The 25,483-nt window shown below is 47.5% G+C and overlaps 1 protein-coding gene across 1 annotated transcript; it reads left to right on the top strand.

The window, feature by feature from the left end:
* The first annotated feature begins 3,375 nt into the window (after positions 1-3,375).
* Positions 3,376-24,615, top strand: LOC144094871 (cytoplasmic dynein 2 intermediate chain 1). Its single transcript, XM_077628749.1, has 27 exons — positions 3,376-3,500; positions 5,710-6,418; positions 6,955-7,143; positions 7,345-7,418; positions 7,595-7,659; positions 8,311-8,341; positions 8,494-8,583; positions 8,651-8,833; positions 8,903-9,063; positions 9,417-9,540; positions 10,658-10,766; positions 12,309-12,406; positions 12,780-12,903; positions 13,066-13,142; positions 13,639-13,721; positions 13,820-13,895; positions 14,009-14,135; positions 16,360-16,429; positions 17,398-17,441; positions 18,495-18,675; positions 20,675-20,762; positions 21,427-21,496; positions 21,631-21,689; positions 21,796-21,841; positions 23,167-23,344; positions 23,541-23,598; positions 24,474-24,615. Exons 1-27 carry the CDS (start codon positions 3,486-3,488, stop codon positions 24,579-24,581), a joined length of 3,237 nt encoding a protein of 1,078 aa, XP_077484875.1. The 5' UTR covers positions 3,376-3,485; the 3' UTR covers positions 24,582-24,615.
* The last annotated feature ends 868 nt before the right edge of the window (positions 24,616-25,483 follow it).

Here is a 25,483-nt window from a genome sequence, read left to right as displayed (position 1 = left end):
GCCTCCTTCAATTTACTTGGTACACCGAAATGCCCATGCCTCTCTGTTGTTTAAAATGATGAAGGGATATAAGCCAGAGATAGATTATTGCACTGCTTAACCACGTTCTGTTTTCAGCGCCATTTTTGCCCTTCACTTATTCGAACAAGTTGTTTCTTGATGATTTAGAAATTTTGCAGCCATTTGTTTATGTTCACGACGAATCGGTCTTGGGAAATACAAAAATTTTCCTGCCAAAAATTAATTGTGTGGTTTATTTAACTCCTTTATTTCATTTCAGTTATTGTTCAAACACGCTTTTTTTCCATCCTTTGGCCATTTTAATGCAACAGCATTAGGAGTGCCATGAAGGAAAAGAACTGTATGGCATTGTCTGTGTGAAGCCTTGGGTCTCGGTAGTAGTAGCAATAGTAGTATCAAGATAGCTGTCATCAGCCTGACTACACCCACTGCAGGGCAAAGGCCTTTGCCATAGTAGTAGTAGTAAAGACTTTTATTCGACCATAATTTATAGGCCGAGCATGTCGACCGCCTGGGCGACCAGAAGCCGCTGTTCTTCTTCCCCTTCAGCGCCAAGCCAGTCGAGCCAGGTGGTGATGGATAGAAAGGGTGGGGGGAAGGAACCCGACTGCTGAGCAGCCGGGCAATAGAAGAGGCAATGGGCCAGGTCCGCATAGATGCAGGGGCAGTTGGGACAGGAAGGGTCCGATCGATAGCGATAGAGGAAGAGGCGGGACGGGGTGATAACTGCATTCATCTGAATGTGCCGAAGAAGGCGAGACTCCGGCACCGTGAGTGATGGATGAGGAGGAGGGTAAAGGCGTTTGTCGAGGCGGAGCTCAAGGTAGACCTCTTTTATGGTGCGGCGAAGGGTGAGCCTCCCACCGTTCTCCGAGGGCTTGGGCCAGGGGATCAACGGTGCCCGGAAAAGTGTGTCGCGGGCGAGCTGATGAGCCAGCTCATTGCCGTCAATCCCTGAATGCCCAGGGACCCAGCGGAGGAAAACGATGGAAGGCTGCAGTGCGGAGACCGCTCGTTCGACCTCCTGTTGGAGAGAAGGGGTCAGGGTGCGTTTCTGTATGTGGTGTATAGCGGCTTGTGAGTCTGAATAGACTGTGTACTCTTGGAGAGAGGGAAGGAGGGCAAATGACTGGAGGGCATGCGCAATGGCGAGGACCTCGAGGGACAATGCGTCTGGAGGGTGTAGATACGGCCCGCTGGTGTGGGTTTCAGGAGCAGGGAGGTGTGGATGGTACAGGGCGTAGCCGCAGGAACCTCGAGGAGCCACGAAGGAGGCATCCGTGTAAGCTACACCCTGGGTATCAAAGAGAGGAGAATGGTGCTGTGCGGCCGCATGACGACGTCCGGCGTGCAGGACGGGGGACATGTTGGTCGGGAGGGGAAGGATACGAAGATTGGGAGCGGGGGTGGGAATAGGAGAGGTAAACGGGGAGATTGGAATGGGCGAGATACCCGCTTGAGTCAATAACCACTGACCCTGACGGGTAAGGGAAAGCCGGGCAAGTTGCAAGTCACGATGGAGACTGAGAAGAGAACGAAGAGGATGGAAGAGGCCTGTGGCAAAGAGCTTAGTGGTAGAGGTAGTGATAGGGAGGTTGAGAGCTGCCTTGTAGAGGCCCACAAGGGCAGTCTCGAGAGTGTTAAGTTGAGTCTGATTGAAGGAAGCGTAGGGTGCAAAGTACAAGACTTTGTTGAGGGCCAGCGCGTGGGCAACGCGGCACGCGTGAGCCTCGTGGAGACCTGAGCGTCGAGTGACCACGCGCCGCAGGAGGTGAGTTACAGAGTGGCAGGTGGTGACAGCGCGGTGCCATATCTCTCCAATTAATCCGGTCCTGTGTAAGCTGCGGCCACCTCATCCCCGCAAACTTCCTAATCTCATGCACCCATCAAATTTTCTACTGGTTCTGCTATGCTTGCCTTCTCTTGGAACCCAGTGCTTCGCCCTTAATGACGATAGGTCATCTTTCTTGTACATTGCATGCCTTGCCTATGCTAATTTCTTCTTGATTTCAACTAGGACGTCATTAATTCACATTTATTCCCTGACCCACTCTGTTCTCTTCCGGTCTCTTAACGTTACACCTATCATTTTCTTTTCCATTGCTTGCTACGTTGTCCTAAACTTAAGCTGAACCTTTTTCGTTGGCTTCCACGTTTCTGCCCCATAGGTGAGTACCGGTACGATACAGCTGTTGTATATTTTACTCTGGAGGGATACTGGTAAACTGCCATTCATGATCTGAGAGAACCCGCCATATGCGCTGTACCCCACTCATTCTTCTAGTTATTTCACTCTCGTGATCCGGATCTGTGCTTGCTACCCCTGCCCTAAGTAGATGTATTCTGCTACAACTTTCAGCACCTCGCTACCTATCGTAAACTGCTGTTCTCTTTCAAGGCTATCGAGCATTACTTTAGTTTTCTGCATATTAATTTTTATGCCCACCATTCTGCTTTACGCCACCATGGTGGCTCGCTCAGTGGTTATGGTGCTCGGCTGTTGACCCGAAAGAGCGGGTTCTATCCGAGCCGCAGCGGTCACATTTTGAGGGAGGCGAAATGTTAGAGGCCCGTGTACTGTGTGATGCCAGTGGCATGCTAATGTACCCCAGGTGGTCAAAATTATCTGAAGCCCTCCAATACGGCCTCCCTCATAGCCTGAGTCGCTTTTGCATGTTAAACCCCATAAACCTTTCTGCTTTGCCTGTCTAGGTCATTGATTGTGCTTTTCAATTCCTCCCCAGTATAGTACTAAGAGTATAAGGGTAGAACAACTACTGTGACCAAGCAATAATGACTACGTAAATGCTTTGGTGGTAACAGTAGTTATAAGGGTAGCCTTATAGTACTACTAGTATTATATAAGAAATAGTGTGACTATGACTAGTAATGACCCAGGAAAAGTGAGAATGGCTGAGCATGACTCAGCGAACTAAGATCAAGAATGACTAAGCACAATTGAGGATGAAATGCTGTGCATTTCCTCCACATCAATAAAGTCAATTTCAGTCTATTTTACCGGCAGGAAAAATCGGTCTTGAAAATGCACAGCTTTTCGGAGAAAAGGCCGCTCTCGTACTTCAAGAGTTGAGTAGTCTTTATTAAATGGAGCTGGCACAAAGGGCTATTCACGATTGAAGGAGAGTAAGGACAGGGAGAATGAATGAATTAACTATTACCGTCACCATGGGCCCTCGCGGTCCGGGCGCAACAATTAGGAGGGCGTGCCTCCCGACCGGCTCTCGGCAGGGAGAGATCACATTATTCGCCTGCTTTTCGAATCAACCGCGGCTGCGAAAGCGCCGCCTGTGAAGAGCCACATGCGGCCGGCAATCGAAGTTTGTTCGTCGCCATGGCAACGCCTCAGCGAGTCAACATGGCTTTGCCAAAATTAACCGGCTGGCTACGAAAAGCGCGAGAACTGTGCTTATCTCTTTGTGCTGGGATCTGCCAGCCTGTCGAAAATGTGCGCGGAACAGGTAAGCTTACCCTGACTTGTTTCATACTGATCGACCTTTTGTTTACTTGGCTTTGGGGGCCTCGGCCTGCAGCCGGTAGGAGCGTACGTTCTGCTCGAGCGAGCGCGGATGCACTGCTAGCAAGAGGGATGCAATGCGTTGAACATCGTAAATTGCTGACACAAAGTGATTAGTCTGTTGTCCAACGTACTTTTGTGCGTGTGTGTTTGTGTCAGCACACGGTGAAGGGAAAGGGGAACCGCCATCGAATGAAGGCGTTCTTAGGGAAGGTCGCTCGGCTACTGATCCGGAGCTCCCGGGTTCGAACCTGACCGCGGCGGCTGCGTTTTTGTGGGGGCAAAACGCTAAGGCGCCCGTGTGCTGTGCGATGTCAGTGCACGTTAAAGATCCCCAGGTGGTCGAAATTATTCCGGAGCGCCACAGTACGGTACGTCTTTCTTCCTTCGTTCAATTCCTCCTATATCCCTTCCCTAACGGCGCGGTTCAGGTGTCCGCCGATATATGCGACAGATACTGCGCCATTTCGGTTCCCCAAAAACCAATTATTATTATTAAGGAAGGTCGCAAATTGCGGGCTTGCCAGTATGGCATCCGCAGTTCGTCAGGTGATTTTCATTTCAGGTTCACCTTTTGAATTCTAAAAAGTCCCTGATCGACTGTAGATAATGCAATGAAAGCGAATGACATTAGCGTTGCGGTTATATTATCTGCAGCACTGTATTCGCAACGGCGGTCTGAAAGCTGGCACGTTTACTGCCGCTTTTATGTCTGCTAGGTTGCTAGACACGCAGATTTGCCGAGCCGAAATGGAATGGCCCCTAACGCTGCTCAAACCAGCATACTCGCAATTTGGTTTTCCGCTCGGGTCATAATGTTGCCTAGTACTGGTCCAGGGACAAATGAACTAATTAAGAGCGGGAGAACCTCTTTTGCAAGCACAGACGAAGATGAACCCAATAACTTCATAAGTTTTTGGATCTCAACGTCGAAAGATATTTTTGAAAGCTTATTCCAGAGAAAGTCTGCGGTGTGCACCCGGTACGCAACGTGGTGTATAATCGGTAATATTTGTGGGATTCGTTCAGACAGGGCCTTCAAGAGGTGCAGAGAGCCCCTTGATGGCAAGCATTTGCTTTAGAAATAAGAAATAATCTCTAGCGCTAATACACAAAATAAAATAATGCACAATCAGCAACGCCAATCCTCTACAACTGTTTTCAAGATCAAAAGTAGCTTTATTAGAAATCCGTGGCTCATTGCCGTTAGTTCCTTTTCTCCAGTCCTTGTCACACATATAGCAATACTTGTAGACATGTTCACCGGGAACGCTTTAAAGGACAAAAAGTGACTGCGACAGTACATATTATTAATGCGATAGCATATATTAGAAGCGTCTTCGGCCATAAAATTCGCTGATTGGCAGGAGGGGAGTGATATCACCGGGCCGAAAGTGAGAGTCATACGTCCGTGTCGCCACCTCGAGACACCTGCGGGGAATCCTCTAACCACCAGATAAATTACCTGAGGAGATGTATACCACAAAACTCGACGTAAAGGCATCAACAGCCCCCAATACTATCGCACTGCCAAGACATAATGTAATTAGGGGTCCCTGCGAATTTTTGTTAAACCTACGGGAGATGCACTTGTGAAACACAGATCCTTCGTATCTCAGCGCGTTGAATTTACTCACGGTATCAATTTCAGTATAATCTCGGGGGCTGTTTTGGAAAGAATTTGATCTGTTGGCATTGTGCGTATAGCTTTAGCATAGCATGTAGGCAGCTCATCGGCAACGACTTGCCTTACGATCGCTCGACGGTGCCGAAACCCACCTATATTGTCTTGACTGCTATGACTAAGCACTTTGTGGGCGGGCACGCCGCCGGCAGAAATGCCGGTGCGCCCGCAAAGTGGTTAGCAAAGTATGAAGCCTTGCGTACACCCGTGGGCAAAAAGCCCCCTCCCCCCTTTCCCAAATTCCTAACCACCATTAGCACACAAACAGCACGGATTATTGTATTTTCGCTCGCGGCTCAAGTCGCTTCGTGGATAACATCTTGAATAACAACCAGCAGCGCATCATTTTCATGCTGGGGGAAAATTTACCCCGGAATGGGAAGGGGTGTCCTTAGTTTTGCTCACGAAAATTGTATGACAAGGTTTATAAAACTGGCCGCAGGTGTTTATTTTATTTCTGTCTTGCCAGGCATTGGCCTCGTGGGGTGACTTGCAACCCCTTCGCTCCAAAATGTCCCAAAAGCCACGATCAACCGCCGTAAAATCGAACGGCACCCGTGTCAAGGTATCTGAAGCTCGCAGAAAAAGTACACACGAGGGCAGTGGCGCCAGCAAGCCTCGCAGCGTTAGCAGGGACAACAAAGCACCCAGCCGTCGTGAAAGTGTTAAGCCCCCTGCCCAGCAGGAAAGCAAAAGAAGCTCGAGCCAGCATGAGAGCCGCAAAGTATCCGTCCCACAAGAAAGCAAGAAGCCCACCGGCCAACGCGAAGTCAAGCCCACGGCACGACAAGCGGATGGCAAGAAGCCCTCCAGTCACCTTGACAGAAAGGCGGCGTCCAGTCGTCACGAAAGCAAGCCAGTCGGCGCTAATCCGAAGGCTGACATTTCGCGGACAACAGGCGAAGTGCCCAAGAACAAAGACTCCCTCAAGACTCAGCTGCCGACCGCCAGCCTGAGGTCGCAGAGCCGTCACGCTAAGGACGGGGAGAGCTCGAGCAACCGGAGACATTCGCGCGGTAATGAGAAAGAGCGAGGATTAGAGAAAGTTAGCGTGACGTCATCATCGAGTGGTGCTTCGGAGAAACGAACCAAAGAAACGCTCCGGGCAGCGACGGTTTCCAAGCACGCAACTGACGCGGACGCCAAGGCGAAGCATGGTGGCAGGGTGGAGTCCAAGGGTAACAACACTTGATTTGTTCGGTTCGTGTAGTGTAACTCCAGATATCCAATCGGGTCATGTTTATCAACTGCAAGCCTAAACTCATTCAACACTGCGTTAACGTCCAATGATACAAGTGACATTGCAACAATGTAATAACGATTTGTGCTACTAAGGGAGCCTGTGCCTTAAATTGAGCACGCTTCCGATGCAGCGCTGTGATTTAAAGTGGCGAACAATAATAATTCAAAAAGTTCACGTTGCCAGATCGAAGTAGGCAACCATTTGTCTTCTGAGGTTACCGGGGCGTTGGAATGGTGACTGTTATGCATGATAAATGATCTTGCTGCGATAGATCGAAAACGGGAAGCTATATATAGTGCCGCAGCTTATATGAGAATAGCGTGCATGTCTTTTCGTTATTTAAGTTGATATCAACCAGCTCAGTAAGTTAAAAAAAGGACTTCGTGGAAGTTTCATTTTTGCCTCCAATATTCGCGCTTACCCTGAATTGTGCATTAGCCTGCCTTATGGTTTGCGAAATCCCCTTCGCAGGCGCACCGTCAGCGTCGTCCCCGAAAAGCCATTCTTCGCTTATCACCAGACCTGAAAAACTGGATGTGCGCCATAAGGACCAGAGCAGCCCCTATGCGAAACCGGGCACGTCTCGCAAAGTGCCAAAAAAGACTCGGCCTCGAGAAGAAGCCGCGTCGGAAGCAAACGAGGAAGCACAAACTCGAACATGTGCGTACTGTGCGCTGAGGCAGGCTTTTCTTGTTGTCTGCTTCGCCATTTTTGATGCCACTTCGGAGATGTGGAAATGTGATCAAAGCGAGACCGCGTTTTTTTTTTGCTTTCTATTCGGGATAAAAGTTTTTCCTTTATGTCGTAAGATCGCCTCGTTTTTTTAGCTCATTTTTTCTCCCTTCTTTCGGGGCACAAAAGCGACGGCCACGGGGTCCAAAAAGTCCCGAACAGTGTCAAGACAAGAAACTTACTCTGCAGACCAGATGCAGCAAGTAAGTATCGCTAGTCGTTCTTCAATATTCCTTGCATGGCTTTTCATTGACTTCATTTAGACTTTTTCACGCCTTTTTTCTTGGCTTAGATGAACACTCGCATGGTTATTTCGTGCGCTTAATTCACGGTAGCAGCGTGTTTCTCTTTGTCTTCGAACTGGAGCTGGCGTTCGCAGGCCAATTCGAAGGAAGCAGCCGTTGAAGTCGCCGAGAAAGCAGAACAAGCCAGCGTCACTAACATGTAAGTGCACGCTATGAAGAACAGCTCACTTCATTTTTGACAAAGTGACATCGCCAGCTATATATCATAAGCTCCCTTTGCATGTCAGTTTGAATTCTTGATTTCTTTCGGCTCCTATTTAGTGGCTGCGAGTGCACTTACCAACAGAATCGCTTCTGGTGCGTCGCATGAAAACTGAAGGGCCATGACAAAACTCACAAGGAGCGCCAAAATAAAACTGAAAATTAAACTCTCTGATTTGAATGTCTTCGTAGAGTCGTAACAAGGTGTAAACCACCACGAAAGGTAGATGAACAAAGAATGAAAGAAAGAGTTGACCCGCCGCGGTGGCTCAGTGGTTAGGGCACTCGACTACTGATCCGGAGTTCCCGGGTTGTAACCCGACCGCGGCGGCTGCGTTTTTATGGAGGGAAAACGCCAAGGCGCCCGTGTGATGTCAGTGCACGTTAAAGATCCCCAGGTGGTCGAAATTATTCCGGAGCCCTCCACTACGGCACTACTTTCTTCCTTTCTTCTTTCACTCCCTCCTTTATCCCTTCTCTTACGGCGTGGTTCCCCCAAAACCAGTTATTGTTATTATTATTATGTGTTTGAAAGCATACACTACGATTGTTTGATTTCGGAGTGATCGAATACTTGTTTCATTTACAGGTTATCTACAACGCCTGGTACTGTAGAAGAGGTAAGCAGGCACAGATTGAAACACTTACATGAAGCTGGTAGTTGTTGCTAACAAACACATTATAGTTGTTTTCCAATTCCCCTGCACCTTTACCTTATTTTCGAGGTGCTTCCTTTTAATGACCGTTTCTCACAAGCGTCTTAACTTTCCAGGCCGTTTGTGAAGCTTCCACATCCGGTACATCAAAATCGAAACACCCTTCAGTCGCCGATGACTCGTACAATTACGACGATGACTTCGAGGTAAGGAATCAAACCGCAGTTGCAGTTTCGAAGATGTATTGAACTCACTCCTGTCTCGTTGTTCCAGGAGTACGAATCTGACTTTGAGGCCGAAGATGCACTTGACGAGGAAAGCAGTAGCACGAGTACCAGCAGTAGTGAAGGTGCTGAGGGAAGAGGCAGTGGTATCGGGTCTTCACAAAAAGTTGCCGTTGAGGCAGTAAACAAGGAGAGTGCCTCAGCGTCGAAGTACAGTGAAAGCAACGCAGAGGTACACCAAAACACAACTGTGCCGAGCAAATCGTGCGACTTGAATAATCGTTTTTCCCAATCTTCGCAGAAGCTGAAAGAACAGTCCCACTGGAAATCTGAACCAGCTCTCGAAGTAGAAGCGAAGCCACCTGCCCCGTTAATGCCAACATCTTTCTCGACATACAGCTTGGTCGGTTACCTGACGGCCCAAAAGAAGGAGGAAAGCAAGAAAGTGCTCAGCAAAGCTCAGTACGTTGCCTGCTTCCCCAGCGATAGACACCTTTAGCATACCGTGTTGCCGTTGGCGTTACCGGAATGCCGGGAGCCCGCCAGTCCGCACGCCCTGATTGGTTCCGATACGGCAGGCGCGCACGTAGCTGCATTGCCTGGTACCTGGAGCCATCTGGCTCCCTCGAAGCGATCTGCGCATGCGCACAAGCGACACGCGGGCTCCTTGTGCTCCTGGTACAGTAACACGGTACACGGTATGCTAAAAGTATCTAGTGTCTTCTTCTGCCCGCACGCTGTGTATGTAGGGCATTCGTGAAATAGTATCACCGAATAGCCGTGATGACAGTGGCTCTCTGAAAAACGTGTTCCAGGCAGCGGGCCAAGGACGTCTTAGAGATGGTATCCCTGGACAGCATGACTTTTCAAGTCTTCGACATTCCACCAACTACCTACGATGTCTACATCACGACATTTGGTCGAGCTGACGCCAAGCAGGTGAGCGTTCGCCACTTTCGATAAATTCTTGGGTTTTCTGTCGTTGATTCGCAACTTTTAAACATCAGTTTCTGGTTGGCAGATCACGATCCCCGCAAACTTACCGGTCGTGCTTACTGCAGTGTTCGTCATTTTCACGTGGTGTGTTCATCGTTTATTTTGCTGTTTTTTTCAAACAGACGTCCCAAGGAAAAAGTGTGCACACTTTTCGCCCTCCTTTACATGTACAGGGTATTTCATCTGAGACGTTACACAGTTTTAAAAATAGGCTTTTTGAGTTAGAAGAGCGCGCTTTTCGCTCTTTGAGTTGGTAATAATTGGTTTTTTGGGGAAAGGAAATGGCGCAGTATCTGTCTCATATATCGTTGGACACTTGAACCGCGCCGTAAGGGAAGGGATAAGAGAGGGAGTGAAAGAAGAAAGGAAGAATTAGATGCCGTAGTTAGAAGAACGCGTTTTTCGGCATAGCATTATCGGCGGGGTAGTTATCAGAATTCAGCTAAGGCGTGCTAACTAGCAGGCTGATTAACTAAGATTGAATAGATAACTTTTTAACTATTACTGTTAGGCTCCTTAATTAATCAGAGGCGTGTAGTCCACCGTAAGTAATATCTATATCTCTTTCTAGAATTTCGAAAGCGCGGTTAGTCTAGACGTTGTGGCCCAACAAATTTTGGCTATTTCGGGAAGTTACGTGCTCTGTAGGGGTTGCTTTGCCTTCATGCGCCTGGAAAATTCATGTATTTTGGCGCGATGTATGCCAAAATTTGTTAGGCCACAGCGCTGCGGGTAACCGCGTTCTCTGAATTTTAAACACTGATATGAATATTGCTTACGGTGGGCTACGAACCTCTCAGAGCCTACCAGTAATATATAAAATGTTTACTCAGTGTTAGTTAACCAGCCTGCTAGTTAGCACTTCTTATCTTGTTTCTGATGTACTACAGCACTGGCATTGCTGTTCCGAAAAAAGCGCCCTTCTAACTATCTCAAAAAACCTATTTTTAAAAAATGTGTGAAATCTTAGGTGAAACACCCTGTATACTCGTGCGTGCGCGCACATGTGCGTGTGTTGGCGTCAGAGCCCCAAACGCACCTATTAATTCTGTTCGCCTAGGTGCTGGTCCAAACTGATCTTGGCGATGACGAAGAGTGCCAAACAGAGACCATTGAGCTCAAGGAGAAATGGACTCAGCACCCTCCTCACGACTACAAAGGCTTCGGTGGTAAGCGTATACAAATACTCCGGCGCAGATGTGTAACACGTCTGTTAGCACCTACCCGCTGATATTTAGTCCATGACAGGCGTGTGCTTGCTCTGTTTATAGCTCTGGTACACTTAGCTCCGAGTCTCCTGTCAAGGCCATGCTATTTTTCGTGAGGCGACGCTTCGCTGGCCACGCCCACAAAGCCACGCCCACAAATTATTGTGAACGTTACATTATTTCAGACTTTGTTGTAATCAACTCGCAACGCTTTTTACGGCTGAACTAAGTCATATCTGAGCACTCAGGCGCCCTGTAGACTGGCTCTTATTCAAACAATTTGGAAGTTTCTCAAAGCTCACCCCACAAACATAACTTTAGGTTGGATATTTCGTTCGTGTAAAACTACCTTCCGGATAATGGCTGCTCGGATATCAGCCACGTGTACCTTGCTTGCTTCGCTGTAGTTTAAAGTTGCACTAGCGTGCGATCCACTTGTCATGTATTGGTGCGAACAAAATATAACGGAGCACGTTTCGGCGTTTGAAATTTTCCCACGCATTCCGAAGAGAAGGTGTGTGGGTTTCTTGGGTTCGTGCGCGAGTGCACCAGCTGCGTGTGCTAACATAAGTTTGATAGTTTATTTGGTTTCTTTCCTGTTTGCACATACAGGAAAAATCGAAGGGAAAGTTAAAGGCTTCGAGCCTAACGAGGCCTTACCTCCGCCTACAGTTTCGGCAGCACCACAGTAAAATTCATAAAACACATTGAGCTAAAGCATACTTCCTAACTTGAGCTTGGTGAGGAGTGACAAGAGTTTCGTCGCCGAAGCTTGTTCCGTAATATGTTTTAGAAGAACTCCAACTTGGGCTAGATGGTGCATAATACTTGAGAAAGGAAACAATAACGCCTACAACGACAAACACAGCGGAAGAGCGATACAGGACAAGTGCTGTTGTTTCCTTTCGCAAGTACGGTAATATTATGGCCGGGACTGTACACCCGCAATAAAAAGTTTATGGGACAAGACTTAGGCGAAGAAAAAAAATTAATTTCCTTGTATCCAGGGCACATTACTTCAGATTTAAGGGTGGACTTCTCTACATCGCACACTCAGAACGAGACTGCATGTATCTATTCAAGTTTGCCTGCAAGGACGCCGACAAAATTAGGTTTTATCGAAATTGAAAATTGGTTTTTAAGGAAAGGAAATGGCGCAGTAATTGTCTCAGAAATCTCGGTGGGCACCCAAACCGCGCCGTAAGGGAAGGGAGGAAGGTGGGAGTGCAACGAGAGAGAAAGAGGTGCCGTAGTGGAGGGCTCCGGAATAATTTCGACCACCTGGGGATCTTTACTTCTCTGATTTCAGGGGCATATACCTATATCATGTTCCCCCGCTCTAAACAGTGGAAAAGAGCGCCTTCCGCGCCGCGCCATTTTTATTAGCTTGTTTACTCTTTCCGAGTCGTTTATATTCTCTACATTAAGGGGGGGGGGGGGGGGGGGGGGGATTACGGTCATTTTATGAATGTTCTTCTGCGTCGCATCCGTTGCTCTCCGCAGGAAGCACGAATGAAACATCGCCTGATAGCAAAGCGCAGCACTTACAAAGCGGTGAAGACGTGATGGACCTTTTCGACTTCTTGAAAAACTCCTCTGATGTAAGTGCAAAGCGCATTATCTCAATTTGCTTGGACAGCCGGTCAAAGCAAAGCGCGGTCGTCTTCACGGATTGCCGCGATGCTTGCGTTATAGCTTACCTCTCCTGTTCAAGTATCCTGTCGTAACATAAACAAAACCAGATAAAATTTAATTCTGAATGGAAACCTTGCAGCCTGCCTTGGAATCTAAATGCGTAGCCATGACAAATGACATTTTCTGTGCCGCAACAAACGGAACAAAAGAAAAGGCTACTCAGGTCCCTAAATGTCATTAAGCATCTAAGTTTACGCTAGTATAACAAGCTTTATTTTTACAGCTCCACGTGCGGAAGACTCAAAGTCAGTCTTGTATATTTTTTTTTTCTTGTGACAGCTCATGCTTCGTGTAATAGAAGAAGACCTTGCCTGCAAGACTCGGCGGAATCGCAAGCAAGCCTCCGAGGTCAATGGTTTCAGCGGTGGCTTCCTAAGGCTGGACCCTCTACCCTTCGCCAGACGTGCGTTCGCCTGTGATCTTTATTATTTATTTAGACGACCCGTTCATGTACGAAGCGTTTCCTTCGAGCAAGAACTTTTCTTGAAGGGACGTCTGCGCCTGCAAAATTGAGTCTTTCTACCCTAAATCAGTCAGTACACCTGGGAAACATTTTGTGTTCCAGGGTCTCGAATAAGCTTCGTTTGCTTTTCTCGACTTTGTCCGAATTACCTTGCCACCGGCCACGACCTCTCGTCCTTGGTAAGCTGATCACGCCTCATCAGTCTGTGATTCTACAGATTTCTTTTAGTACGTTCTGATTTCAAACATTTTTAAAACAAAAATAAAGCAACGTCATGAGACATTTCGGTCAAATATGTTTAAGCGAATGCCCCAAGGTCATCAAATTTGTTTCTTTTTTCTTTAACTCTCCTTTGTTGCCGTATGGCTGTGATTGGGTGGATGTCAATGAGCACTTACTCCCTCATTACATGCGACATTTCACGCGAGGGAAGAGTAGCACTCATTCACTGTAGACTTTTCTCCCTTTGCGACTTATTAAACTTAAGTTTTTTCTTCATCCAAGTATTTTTTGTCTGATCATTATGTTTTTGTTGTGTCCTGATTTCTGCAACAATTCACATTTCTTTGCTTTACTCTAATGTCGAAGTACAGGACTACGCTAGTGCGTACTGTGCATGAGCGCAGCCGAAATTGCACCTTTCTTTTTCCATGCTTCATGTCGCCGCTACCATAGCAACCGGAAGATGCCAGTGCCGTTATTCCCGGCGACACGATCATTTGCACCTGGAACCTCAACAATCCAACGAAACCGACCGAGTACGTGAGAGGCCAACGTTGAGAAACGTACTAACAAGTACAGCTCAATCTTTGTGGCAAATCGAAGGCACTACAAATATGTTTTGCCTTGTTTCCAGCATCCTAGTATCTCATAACCAGGTGACCTGCTGTTACTGGTCTCCACTGGACGCCGTATCCTTGGCGACGGGTTCGGTACGCTGCAATGCAACGTCATTTCCTGTTACATCCGCATACTGTAAAATACTAAAAACTGGTGAACATGGATGTCTTTAGTTTTTTTTTTTTTTTTTGTTCGTTACCCATAGCTGGACGGTTCGATAGAGTTGTGGGACCTGAGAGAAAAGTTCTGCCTCTCCAAGGCGGTCGTGATAAACAACGAAGAGCTGTCCAGTTGCGAAGAATACAGTATGAAGATGCCTGCCTACTCCACAGGTAACTTCCTTTGACTTGGCACTCCTACATTTAGCGTAGCAAATCTTTATCGCTGTTGCACATAAATCTTGGCGCTGTTGCACATAAGTCGCGAAACAGGGCTTTTTATTCGCTTCTTGACGCTGTTCTGAATGTGTGTAATTGCGTCACTGATCCGTACAACACTGTGCTTTCTTCGAACGCTTTCTCCAAATTCCACTTTTGAAGCCTTTCAGGTGTTCGCCTGCACGTTTCTCTCAGCAGTTGTCCTCGTAAAAGTTTCTTTCTTTTTCGCTTTTTTTTCTCTCGTGGTATCCTGCTCTTACTGAAATTAAACTATTTGATCCTCATTTACTGCCTTCGTATATTTATCTTTTCTTGTTAGGTTCCTGGAGGTTTTGTGGCTATTCTTCGACGTCAGACACCCTCTAAATATATCGTTTAATTGTTTCACTCCATGCAATGAACTAAACAAATTAAGGGCGAATTCAATACCTGAGACCTCAAATAAACGCATCTGAGCTTTCACTATAGCCGCAGGTATTTATCATTCCTAATGCGCGAACATAATCGTAACAATATGGATAGAATAAGGCAATAATAAGATTATTATCGTACCACGTAAGCAATTAAACAGATCTGCAGACTTCGCCAAAGAACCACGTACGCGTGAGGTGAGACTTGCAGCTATGGCTGATCACTGTGCACACACCAAACGTGAAGACTGCTTTTCTTTTTTTTTTTTGCTTTTTCAAAGGAGCGTGCCTGAGAGCCTCTTCACGGTTGTATGCACCGGCGCTACGTTAAACCGCGATAAGCACCCGCCCAGGCGGCACGTGCCCTGCGGCTTGCGCAAAGAATTACCGTCGCATGTTGGAGCCCGGCCTCTTGCCCCGTCTTCCCGGCAACTGTCGTTTCTTTTTTTTCTTTTTGCTTTCGAACTAATGCCGTTCTTTTTTAGAGGCGTATTGCAAGAGCCATGACATGTATTGTTTAGAAGTAATGAGATCGCCCTGATTAGGAGTGAGCAACGCGTACGCTTGGTAAAAGCCTTTCAGGTTCGGGCGCATATAGTGAAACTCCTGAGGGCCTTTTGAGGTCCACATACTCTCATGAAGCTTTTACTGCACACGCTCTGCTCTCAGTTTGGATCGATACCACCAGGTCTGGCAGCCGTGGGGCGTTTAATTTCTGCATAAATTGACTTTAAAGTTTTGTATAAGTCGTTTTTGGAGGTGTACGGGATATTATTCATGTATTCTTGAGTGAAATTGTGGCTTGTCTGAACTCGTTTATATGATAATCCCGTGCTGTAGTTCAGCGTTGTCATTGCAGAGCTTGTATGTAGTGACATCCTGTAATTAAAGTGTACAAATAAAAGGTGAATAAACTGTCAGACAAGATTATCACGTATACATAGTAAATACAGATCATTGTTTATTTTAAGACCTATGTTGATACAAGGACATTACAGTAAGATGATCGCCGGAGAAGTTCTGCCTTAATAGATAGTGTGGCACTGCTTTGAGTATCTTGCAAGTATGCGTTTCTAAAGCGATCCTGTCTCTATTTAACTCTCATTAGAAAGAAGCCATGACTTGAGGCCCCTAACGTTTAACGAAGTCACGCATGCGGCATTCGTGGTCATCGCCGTTTAATTAAAGAGCTGTGTGAATACAATGCATTTAATGCAGAGAGATTGGGCTCATATTTTAGCCTTCTATGAAAAAAACTGGAGCCATGTATAGAGAGTTACGTGTGCAGAGAGGAGGAGGAGGGAAAAAATTTATTTCCTTTTACAGAGGGGAACCTAATTGCATTATGTGTTGGCAATGCGCAGCATTAGCAGCTGTTGAGGCCTCTACCGGCAGTGACGTCATTTCCAGTCTGATGATGTCACTTCCTTCCAGCCGATGGGCGAATTTTATGACCGACGACTTATTCTGGCCACATGGAACTTTTAACGCTCTCGCACTGAAAAAAATTTTTAAGGCCAGTACTAAGGACCAGTGCAATCGAGTAAGGAGCCGTTAAAAAAAGCCACGCGCTGTCTTGCTGGTTGTTGGGGATAGTTAGGATGCAGAAACTACTTTTAAGGCAAGTTAGGTAAGTTACATCCGCCGTTAAAGCCAAAAGAAATCATCAATATTTACAGCTTGCGTATACTGACACAGCGCTCAACGATTTGGTAAAAAAAAAAAACAGACGCATACAAGTAGTAATGTCGAGCCCTTGTGCTTTGCAGCGTCGCTCTTCGAGTCGGAGTGCCACTTTGCGAAAGTCGTGGACATCCGCTGTTGGACGCAAGACGAAGTGTTCGTATGCCGACAAAGATGCTTTCTTTCACTCGTCCCAAATATCTGTTCTCGTAGTGATGCACTTTTATCGACTCATTGCAAGCACTATTTTCTGAAGTGTACCAATGAAACACAGTGTCTTGGGGACTTGGTTTTGTATACTCCTATTTGCCACCTTTACATTCAACACTGGAAGTATGAAGCAAGGAGTGTGTTTTTCTCATTTACTCCAAAGGCTTCAGTGAAGTAGACTTGAGAACAGTTTAGAATTTCACAATCAGCGAAGGCAGTACACGTGCAGTAATGACCGTGTCGCTATTACTCCGCTGAAGAGTATTTCATTCGCCTCCTTTGTTACAATGGTGGGTGTATAATGGGCAAACTCAGGTGTAAAACTCCCTCGCTCGTGGCTGTTGCGAATGTCATCCATTGGTTTTTGGTGGAAAGGAAATGGCGCAGTATCTGTCTCATATATCGTTGGACACCTGAACCGCGCCGTAAGGGAAGGGATAAAGGAGGGAGTGAAAGAAGAGAGGAACAAATAGGTCCGTAGTGGAGGGCTCCGGAATAATTTCGACCACCTGGGGATCTTTAACGTGCACTGACATCGCACAGCACACGGGCGCCTTAGCGTTTTTCCTCCATAAAGACGCAGCCGCCGTGGTCGGGTTCGAACCCGGGAACTCCGGATCAGTAGTCGAGCGCCCTAACCACTGAGCCACCGCGGCGAATGTCATCCATTTAGCCTGGAGGGTGAGCGTTTTGAAGAACGTGTCCTGTGCTATGTCGCGTGAGTGCTCAGATTCGTCCAGGAGGAACGCGAAGAGGTTTGAAGGTCTTTGGTTTGTTTGTTTTTTTCGCGCAAAGTTTTTGTTATGTTTCTCGAATGAAGGAAAAAGGCATTTCAGAGAAAGCAGTTGGATAACAAAACAGCTTACAAGTTTCATTCCTCTCCAAGCAGCTCTATTTCTTGATCGCATTCGCAGGCACGGCAGCTCCGAGTCGGCGAAACAGCATCGGGTCAGCCCAGGTAAGTACAGAACGGGAGCGCAAACGTTTTTTTTTTTTTTTTTGCGTCCAGGCCTTGAACTCCGTCGCACCGACCACTCTTATGTTTCCCAATTGCGAACAACTTTCACAATCTTCTCTGTTACAACTTCGTAACTTCCTGCTGTAAGCACTACACAGTACGCACTAAGCCAATCAAAAGTCGCCGGCCCACAGAGTGTGCTTTCAACCATATAGTCGGCCATGCACTGGCGTCACCTGAGAAGCTATCAAGGTCCTCAGTGAGCGAAATATGAGACTCTTAACTCTTCACAGATTTTGAACTTCGAGGGTGCAGTAAGTGTTCCACTACAAGGCTCAAAAGCTGGCCCTGCTGAGCCTGTGGCCTAGGCACCTTTGAGCAACACTGTACTTGCTTTTGCCAGAGGCGACGCTTCCTAAAACTCTATTTTCGAATAAACTCGCCCTTGGGAGAGGTTACGCGCGGAGCCGCCAACGTTTATTGGTCGCGAGTATTTTTCGCAGTATGATTTTGCTTGGCCGAGAAAGCTGAACGGAGGAATACGGTGTTAGGTTAAGATGCTTGGCTGTACATGCGCACTGCAGCTGTGTGCCGTTTCAGGCGTTCTGCGTGTGTGGCCAGCTTGGAAACGCTCGGTTACTGACGAAGAGAAATGTTCCTTCATTGTTTACTCGTGTTTGCTACTTTGACGCCTTCGTTCATGCAGAAGAAGGCTGCAAGATATCAGCCGCATCATACCGTCTATTGGTCATCACAATGACAAAAGTTCCTTCTAGTCGATCCCAATAACTGCTAGACCTAAATACGCAAATGCTGCCTATTAACGGCAGATTTTTTTTTCTTTATAACGCATTTTACATGTTACAGCGACCACAAATACTCCTCATCACGCGTGTTCATGGCATTGTCTTTACGGAGGTACAATACTACTTGATGTCGTGTTCAATGTGATGGTCACTGTCGATGTCTCCGAAGAATATGAAGGAGGTCGTGCTAGTGCATCACAGCAGTGCGCCTTTCCCGTTCGCTCGGACGCTCTGTGCTCCGGTTCAGGCTCCTCTCCGGAAGGCTACCACGTCTGGAGCCTGGACGAGGAAGGCACGCTGGTGTCCTGGGCGGTGACGGAGGCCCAGAGCGAACCTGGGGGATCCCTCACGGACCTCGGACTGGCACCCGGGGCTAGGCTTAGGCTCATACGCGCCTCGGCGTTCCGGGTCGCCGACTTCTTTCCGCCGTGAGTGCTCCATTCATTCATTCATTCATTCATTCATTCATTCATTCATTCATTCATTGTTGTGACTAGAGTGCCTCGCAACACAGCCACTGCAAGGCCGCATTGTTACGCCATCTTTTGACCGCATCGTTTTGTCCACGATACTCACGTTGTTTCGAGAGCAATTCTGCATATCCGGCTTTCTGGTGGCTGCAGTTTCACTCAACCCTCGAAGGGCATTCACACGAGGGAGAGAGAATTTCACCCCTCTCAATGGTGGAGTGTGCACACGTCACATAAAACGTCATGTCTTTGGGCGCCGGCACGGTGACGCCATCGTCCCCGCAGGGATGCGGGGAAGTTTAGAAACGCTCCCTCCCTTTTCGGGCCTAATGGCTGCTAGGCCTAAATATGGAAATGATGCCTATTAACTACAATTTCTTTTTTCTTTTGTGCTGCATTTTACATATTACAGTGGCCACAAATACCCCTCATCGCGCGTGTTCATGACATTGTTCGGCGGCCGCCGCCGTCGAAGGCGCACGAAGTGACCAGCTACGATAGATAGATATGGTCCCTAGAAATACTATAGATAAGCTATCTGAACCTAGTAGCTGCGCACTAGCGAGGGCCAGGCAGTTTCCCTCCTCTTCCTTCCGCCATACAGGCGGTGCCGGGGGTTTCGCTACCCCCTCCATGGTGCCCGGGCGTTGTACGCTGGCAGCACATGTTGAAGAGGCCAGGATGCCCAGGCGGTCGAAATTAACCCGAAGCTGCGTTCTACGGCGCTGTCAAAGCCTACACATAACTTCGGGACTATTTCTTTCTTTCTCTCTCTCTTTCTTTCTTTGTTTCTTTCTTTCTTTCCTTCCTCCTTTCTTTCTTTCTTTCTTTCTTTAATGCTTTCGTTGCTAGTACTGTACTCTGAATAGGCTCAGCCTTACGCTGTTTCTCCTGCAGTGTGGGCTGATAGCAGCACAGGCAAATGAATGGTGAACAAAGCGCTGTGATTTACCCCCCCATAATATCTCCATATCTCCATCACAGCCCCCAGAAGCACCCTGAAAAAAATTCCGTAAGTTACGTCCCTGTAGCCGTGTACCTGCACGGTCGACTTTCGTAACACGCCTTCCTACCATTAAAACGAAGAAAGAGAAATCTGAACGTTGGACCGGCAAACAAGCGTCTGGGCATTTCTTTGATTTTTGTTCGCTCCAGAAGTTATCGCGGCGCTCTATAGTTCACACACCGAATACCACTCAACCAAGGATGCAAGCGAGTCAGGGGCGTACGAGATTTTGCCTTGTCTGTGCAAATTTTAAAACGGCCTTCGAAGCTCGAGCTCATTGCCGGCAACCTCACATCAAACGCTGACGACGCGAAGCGAACGACCGGCTGACTGCAACAATCATTTCCGCGGGCTCCGCGGCTCGCTTGCGCGACGAAGGACGGCTCGGCAAAGCGAAAGTCGGCGCCCACGTCTCGTGAGAGCCCGCTCGGCTTTGTTAACGCAACTCTTTGTTCATTGGCTGTACGCTGCCGGCCCTGGAGAGCCGCGTTCGTTACTGGGCTGACGAGGTCTGCCGCGGGGTCGTTATAACGAAGCACAACCGCTTTAGCAGCGCGCTGGATATGTCTTATACGTACTGCAATTGAGGACTTGGGGAGTTTTGCAAACGCGCAGGTGAGCCTGCGTGGCTGCTTTATGCATCGCGGTCGTTCGTGCTTGCTTGCGTTTCAAGACCCCTGGGGCCTTTCGTGCGGGCTTGACTTTGGGACCGGAGCCGTTCCTTTGTAGCTATGAGCTCCGCTGAGGTTTGCCGTCATGAGAGCCGAGAACCACTTTCGTCTTAATTGCGCAGTCACCGGCGCGGAGGATCAGAGAGATTGGAGTGGCGCGCTTGTTATGCATGCATGACGTATGCATCCGGGTGAGCAGAGAGATTACATTCTAGGGCTTACTAGGTCGGAACTGGGGCATTTTTTTGGCAGAGCTCTGATCGCTTCGTTTGTCACGCAGGTCCTACGATGAGGAGACGCGCGACGGGTTGAAGACCTTCGGAATGGCTCAGCTGGACGCCACGCGTGTTCTGGTCGCCACAGACATTGTGAGTTGGTCGATCACGCCACGACCTTCGCCGCGTAAAGCTGTGTCGAAGGGCGGCACTAACGTGTGTCAAGCTCTCTGTAGTTTAGCCGAGGGACCTGGCGCTTTGTCAGCCGATGTCTCCGATGAAGGTCAAGTGTCACACCTTCGGCCAAAAACGTTTTAGCTGGAGGGAGTGGCTTGATGGTGTATACCGAGCCCCTTGGCGCTATTCAGGGTTTTACCCGACCGTCCGTGACAGCCAGTGCATGAAATTTTCAAAAATTATATAAAGCGCACTTAGGACAACAGACAAGGGTGACCAAACAACACAAGTGCGCTTTATATAATTTTTGAAAATGAACAACCAACTAGCTCAGATGTCAATTCTGCTTCAGTGCATGAAATGTACAGGATACGATTAATTGAAACGTAATGTTCATGCACGCATGCGCATAACCGGCGACTGTTTTTTGGTGACTGAGATATGGAGAACGGTAACGTTGTAACCAAAGGCTTGAAACAAGCACGATTAGTTTGGTATATATGTTTACAACCCTAAATAAGCATATAGGAGCTTCATTTCCGCAACGATTTAAACACCTGTTGTTGTTCTTTTTTTGTTACACAAGAACGTCGTTTATACTCGACACGCTTATTTAATGTCAGACTATTTCTTTGTCCAGGGGATGATCCTTCACTTGGACCTGTATAAAGCGAAAACTTCCCCTAAGGTGTTCAAGCCAAAGCACAAATGTAAGTACACTACTGTGCGTACGTAGCTTATGGATTTCACGTCATGCACACCTAGTTAAGCATTTGTTAGCTAGTTTCTCTTAAATGGTCACCATAGTGACACATCCCACTCACTGTCTGCTTCTCTCCTTCAGCCTTGGTTGCCCAAGAATGCTGGATCTCCCTGTCGCCTCACCATCCGTCGTTTTTCCTCGTACGTATTGCCCGTGTTCCATCGGAGCCCCGCGGGAAAATATCATTAAACGCAGCTGCGCGTGCTTAGTATTTAATTACTGCCTTCATATGCCTTTCTTTCACAGGTGGCGAGCCAGAATGGCGCTCTAAGGTTACACTTCCTTGAGTACGGTAAGTCTGACAACTAAAGGATCGTCACCCACAGCAATCGGCAGAGGCCGATTCAGCCGCATTCATTGTGCTAACTCCGCGAATATAAATGCATCGGCTAAAAGACCCCATGAACGGCTCGAAGGAGATGAAAGCGACCTGTCGAAACGGAACAGACATATTGATGGATCCATATCATTAAAATCTTGTTTCAACTAAATTAGATTTCCTGGAAAATTGGAATTTTCGGGACAAAATAGAGGCTGAGGTCAATAGATATATGTCTATGAAATCATATATAACTCTCTAGATTCGACTGCTTCTTTAAAGCAACTAACACCTCAGATACTGTGTTCGTAACACGCTGCGGTAATCCTTCGAAAAACGAATGAAGCGCATTAAGTCTACTCTACCTGTGCTTTTTATTAGTATCAGTCGCGATACTCCCCGTAGGACATATATATTAAATTCCAACACGTTGATTGGTCCAAAACACGCGGGCTAGTTGGTCGCACTGCTTGCAGCGATAAAGCAAACTTCTCAAGACTATACACAAAGCACGGAAAAGCAGCCATCAAGTGCTTCGATGACAGCTGATTGCGCAGATTATAGGCGCCATCTCCTAACCACCATAGGAGATGTTGTGGGTTTTTTATTCAGGCTTTTGGGACCATTATGGTGCAGGATATCTGTTTCTGGTTATCTCCTATACTGCGATGAATGTAGAGCCTGTATTATATCCCATAGCTTCATTAGTCTTTCGTTGTTTCTGTGCGCTTGCATTACCGTGATCACGACCTCATAACAGGCTGCGCATTTGACTGCCGTCTGTAAGAACGAAAATCTGCCAACGGTCCTACAGATGCCCAATCTCTGTATGATATTGCTGAGTTAACTTAACCCAAGAAAGCTCATTTTGCACGTGCGTCGCATAGACTTCGCATAGCGCGTACCGCTATACTCCTTACTGCCAGTGCGCAAGCGCTGACCGTACCCAATGCGGCAGGTGTGCGCCTGGCTGGACGGCACCTGGCGCCACCTGGCGCCATCAGGGCGATGTGCGCATGCGCAGTCGTGGTCTCCGCGATCTAAAGCCCCTCCATTACGTTTTCTTCCGAAAAAAGCGGTAGCGGCAATAGAGGGCCTTTACCGCGATCAAACAATTGCGGCGCAGTGGTGGCGCGCAGTGTACGCGGTAAGCAGTCTTGAAGTCTTGAGTAGCGTTCCTGCGCATGTGTTATTGCGGCGAATCCTTAGGAAGCGTTGCGCCGAAAATGCACTCCCCATGCGCACGTATGTGACAACTTTTCATCGCCACTAGCGTTTCCACTATTCTACGGTTGCAGAACAAGCCGTGTGGGAGTGGGATCCGCTAGAGAAGACAGAGCTGGGGGCGATCCTGTGGAGCCCCGCCAGTCCGGCGCGGTTCTACGCAGCCATGGCGTCGGGAGAGGTGGCTGCGTGGGACCTCTCGGCGGGTCATGCTGCTGGGCCGCCTGCAGTCTTCAGGTTTCCCTCCTCGAGGTGCGCCACTTTTACACTGCGTCGCTCTCACCGCTGCGCTGCCTGAGTGCATCATCGCAGCCTGCGTAAGCGCGCGTGTATCTGACGCTTCGAGGGAGTGAATGACGTGGTCGCTACGTTAAGACACTGTGAAAGCCGTTCTTATGTGCCTTGTTTTGACTGAGTTGTGATGGGCGACTCTTAACTGTCTTTTCAGAGTATTGGTTACGGACGCTAATCACACGTCAGCTTCGAGGACATTCGAACCATGTCTGGTAAGACTGTACTCGATAGGCCAATTACGCGAGGCCTTTTCTCATTATACGTTGCGATAAGCCAGATAGCGCAAATTTGGCATTCGTTACTCAAATATAATGTGCGCGCTGTGCCTTGTTAACATCAATGATTTACGCCGAGATTCGGTTACTGTTTTCGAATGAGGTAATGAATATTGCAGATACCTCAACATCTTGCAGAGCTCAGAAGTCCCCCCACCCCCCAATGTGTCATAAATAAAAAATAAAACAGAATTTAAAATGTATACCACTTATTCCTGTAACTTGCGGGGGAAAACCTCAGATTGGATGTGATTCGAGCCCTGCTGCGTAGGGCGAAGCTGGCACATACATTTATCGCGCCAGAATATTGGCCTACTTCTGAGAATTTTTATGGGAAGTGTGTGTGTGTGTGGGGGGGGGGGGGGGGGAATCTATATTTTCTCGCGTAAAATCGCTTGCTACAAACCACGTTTGTACTGTTGAAATTAGCTTTATTGTCGCGCCCCTACGCGGTTTGCAATTTCTTTATGCTCACATTTGACCGACTTAAATCCTTTATTGAAGCGCATGTAATTCGATCGCTACTATCACAAAAAAGTGGTTGGTGAAAGAAAAAAAAAACTGAGCTGACCACAAAGAATCTGCACGGACTTTTGTTAGTGTATATGGGCTCCAAAATTTTAATTACTCTGAGTGAATCAGATGAAATCATTAGTGAATAGATGCAGCAGACATGGCGCTTGCAGTACCTTCTGCAAATAAACAGAGTGCTACAGGCAGACGCGAACACCTTATAGCTAGTTCCCTTTTTTTTCGGTTACACACTACTGCTATTGCTTCAACAATTAACTTCCGCATGCGTTTGTTTGCAGGCACTAGCAATGGATGATGGAACAGTACAAGTCCATCTCATGGACTCAAGAGACGAAAGTCATCACCTTGACCGTGACCAGATCCAAAAAATGTTACTGAGTCTCTAGAAATTAATAAAACGCATACATATTTTCAGCTTTCATTTATGGTGTTCCATGATAAAACGCTGTCACAAGAAATGCCCTGAAGCTACTGGGTACTTCCGCTTTCCGCTGCGGTAAGAGCTTTTCTTTTCCCACCCCCCGCCTCTCTCTCTCCCTATATATATATATATATATATATATATATATATATATATATATATATATATATATATATATATATATATATATATATATATATATATATATATATATATATACACACACACACGCACACTGCCGCGTGGTTCTGACACCGGGCACGGCAGACAACAACGGACGATCAGGCTGAAGCTGGACACAAAGCGTTTATATCCATTGTCCGCAGACATGAACTGAACTCGGCGGCGGCGGTAGCATCAAGTGCACTTCAGGCTGACCGTTGCTCTCGACCACGCTGAATTTAAATGGCAGCGAAGAAGCTTCCAGATAAGGGGTCTACAACACCTACAGTTATCTCGCCCATCGTAGGAACAGTGGGGCCAACTATACAATCATTCCAGAGGTATCTGGTCGCGTCTGGCGTGATCAGGAAACAAAATGATAAGGTTTTAACAATGAAAAAGCAAACATGAAAAAGTTTCGCGAGTACGTACATTTTCCCACACGAGCGCGTCCCAGGAGCAGCGAAAAATGCGCGACCAGCTTCAGGACAAGTGATGGAAAGGCGATTAATCGAAAATGAGGGAGTGCTTTCAGGCTTTCGGCTCTATACCACTGGGCTGATCGAAGGGGATGGGTCGTGCGTACGCTGTCATTAACAAGCCTTTATTTTAAACGTCGGAGGTTAAAGGAGGAGGAACTGGAGATGTTTGCCTGGTAAGACGATACAGGCCTGGCCACTCCAGATAAAGATCATAAATACGAAG

The sequence above is a fragment of the Amblyomma americanum genome, chromosome 6 (assembly GCF_052857255.1).
Source record: "Amblyomma americanum isolate KBUSLIRL-KWMA chromosome 6, ASM5285725v1, whole genome shotgun sequence".
In the NCBI taxonomy this organism is placed as follows: domain Eukaryota; kingdom Metazoa; phylum Arthropoda; class Arachnida; order Ixodida; family Ixodidae; genus Amblyomma; species Amblyomma americanum.
Note: the sequence above shows the minus strand (reverse complement) of the source record. Positions and strands in the feature narration are given on the sequence as shown.

Bases quoted from the DNA above. Each gene is read 5' to 3' on its own strand.
- LOC144094871 (XM_077628749.1), top strand. The intron at 13,722-13,819 runs GTACGTGAGAGG...CCTTGTTTCCAG, and splicing joins AATCCAACGAAACCGACCGA to CATCCTAGTATCTCATAACC. The intron at 13,896-14,008 runs GTACGCTGCAAT...CGTTACCCATAG, and splicing joins TATCCTTGGCGACGGGTTCG to CTGGACGGTTCGATAGAGTT.